Genomic DNA, 2,326 nt, shown 5'->3' on the forward strand with positions numbered 1-2,326 from the left:
TAAGAGCAAGCAGCAGCCCAAGGACGTGCTGTTCATGTTCCTGGTCGTCCTTAAGCACTGTGGGAAATGGGACGTGGTGGCAAACGTCCTCCGCATCAAGACAGGAACATTTCAAAAGATGATACTTTCATTTGCGGAGGTTGTGTCTCCGTACCTCTACGAGAAGTATGTGGTGTCCGCGGCTGGCAAATTCACGATGGAGGCGCTCGTGCTAGGAGACAACACGTTCCATAACTACCCAAGCGCTCGCTACGCCCCGGATGTTACTTTCCAGCAGAGCAACATGCCGACCGGCCAAACATCATCTTCACGGCTACAAAGTCGAGGTATCTGTGCTTCCTAATGGCCTTGCACTCAACTGCACGGCGCATTACCCTGGCAGTGAAGCGGATATCCAGATTTTCCGCAACAACCACGAGTTTCACCTCCAACATCTTCTTATGAGCTCGATGGAGACTGAACTAGCCGATGAAGGGCCTCTAACGACTGAGCATCCCGACTCGTGGGCTGTTCTAGCTGATAAGGGGTACCAAGGACTTGCCGCTGACTTTCGTGCCATCACGCCGTTCAAGAAGCAGCCACTGCGGGAGTTGACCTTGGAGCAAATGGAGACTAATGACCGCATCGCCCATGACCGCGTCCTCGTGGAGAACTATTTCGGTCGCCTCTGCACGCTATGGGCAATGTGATCAGACAAATACCGGTGGGATGAAGGCAACTACGACATGTTTTTTTCGTGCGTGTGTAGCTCTCACCAATTTTCATGTGCGAATTCTTCCACTACGCAGTGAAGATGGTACCAACTACCACAACTACTTGTAGCGGCTTCGTAGGATCAGTCACGACGCTAATACCAAGAAACTTGCAGTGCAAAGGCGTTACCGCGAAAAGAGACGCATGCTTGTCGCTCATGTGGATCGCCTTGGATGTCGATCTGCACGTCAGCGCGAGAGTGGTGAAGAAAGCGAGGATTTTTTTCGACCACGAAAGTACCGCTTTCGCTTGAGATCGAGATTTGGTAGTCGCTTCGGCGGCCTGGCAGTATGTACTTGGTATGTTGATGTTCCACAATATGACAAGGTCATTGATCCAAAGCAGATAATATCAACAAGACCTCCGCGAATTTACCGTTATTGTTTGTCTTTCCGCAAATTTTCGCAACAGTGGTAGTAAAAGCGGAATTTCATGAATTGGCGAAACTCCAGCTGAATATGTAAAAAAAAATGGTTTTGAGAACTAATGATTTACCTAGGGTTGTTTTGAAGCTTTTTATTCGTTTTTTTAAAGCTAAATGCGTACTTAACAGAACAGAGTTAATAACTGTTAAAAATAGCACACACAAGGAAAAATGGAACAGGCTGTTTTCGTAATATTCTACTTCTATGCGTATGAATCATACTACAATCAGCTTTGGGAACAGTACGCAATGTCTTTCACTTCAACCAGTGCTCGGACCGCGACGCAGGACTCGCGTACATGCACCTTGCGCTGTCTAAGCTTCCCTGGTTCTATGACCTCACAAACTTCCCGAAGACTTCAAACCATATTAAGTTCACAACGTAAAGTTCTACTATCTATACAACGGATCGCAAAGACGGCCCCATTTGGACTAAGTTCATTGTCATTCGCAGCAAAGCACCTCCAGCCAAGTTCCACCCTGATGTTACCTGCAACTACTGCAACGTTTGGATTACAGTCGTACAAGATTGCTTGAATGTTGTTCTAGGTCGACTGGGTCAGCATTCACCCTTTCGGGCATACAGGAAAACAGTTTATTAGTTTCTGCGTCATTTTAGCATATAAATATTCGCTCTTAGATTTTAAGTAATTACAGATATATCCAAAAAAAATGTTATTTGACAGAATTATCGACGCTTTCCCGTTGTCTTTAAACCCTGGATATAAATATCCGGAGAATATATGTTATCCGTGAAGGTTGACCGATCCGGATAATTCTGTACCTGTTAGAATTATTCGCAACTTTCGTGTAACATTCGTTGTTTATCTGACATTACACCATTTCAGGTCCGTTCTCCCCAGATCGGGGATTCAATACTACCACCCCGGGTCCGACCTGTGCATAGTGGCGGGCAAACCCCTGTTCAAAATAACCAGACCCCGGATTCAAAATACACAGTGCGCCTTTTTTATTTTTTTATTTTTTTTCGGAGAGGAATTATCAACTTTTGTCAATTTCCCACGGCCATGTCTTTCAGTAGGATAGCATCTGCAAGAAACCCGAAGGTGTGATGAACGACGCACCCAACCTCGTGCGGTCTCTATGACGACACCGTTATGAGCCGCAACTTGCCGCCAGTTATCGCCT

At 46.1% G+C, this 2,326-nt stretch overlaps 1 protein-coding gene across 1 annotated transcript; it reads left to right on the forward strand.

Moving 5' to 3' along the window:
• Positions 1-34: 34 nt before the first annotated feature.
• Positions 35-689, forward strand: PPTG_19066 (hypothetical protein; the record flags this gene model as incomplete). The annotated part of the gene is made up of 2 exons (XM_008917372.1): positions 35-326; positions 388-689. 2 exons carry the CDS (start codon positions 35-37, stop codon positions 687-689), a joined length of 594 nt encoding a protein of 197 aa, XP_008915620.1.
• Between the last annotated feature and the right edge of the window lie 1,637 nt (positions 690-2,326).

This window comes from Phytophthora parasitica (assembly GCF_000247585.1).
Source record: "Phytophthora parasitica INRA-310 unplaced genomic scaffold supercont2.100, whole genome shotgun sequence".
Classification (NCBI taxonomy): domain Eukaryota; phylum Oomycota; class Peronosporomycetes; order Peronosporales; family Peronosporaceae; genus Phytophthora; species Phytophthora nicotianae.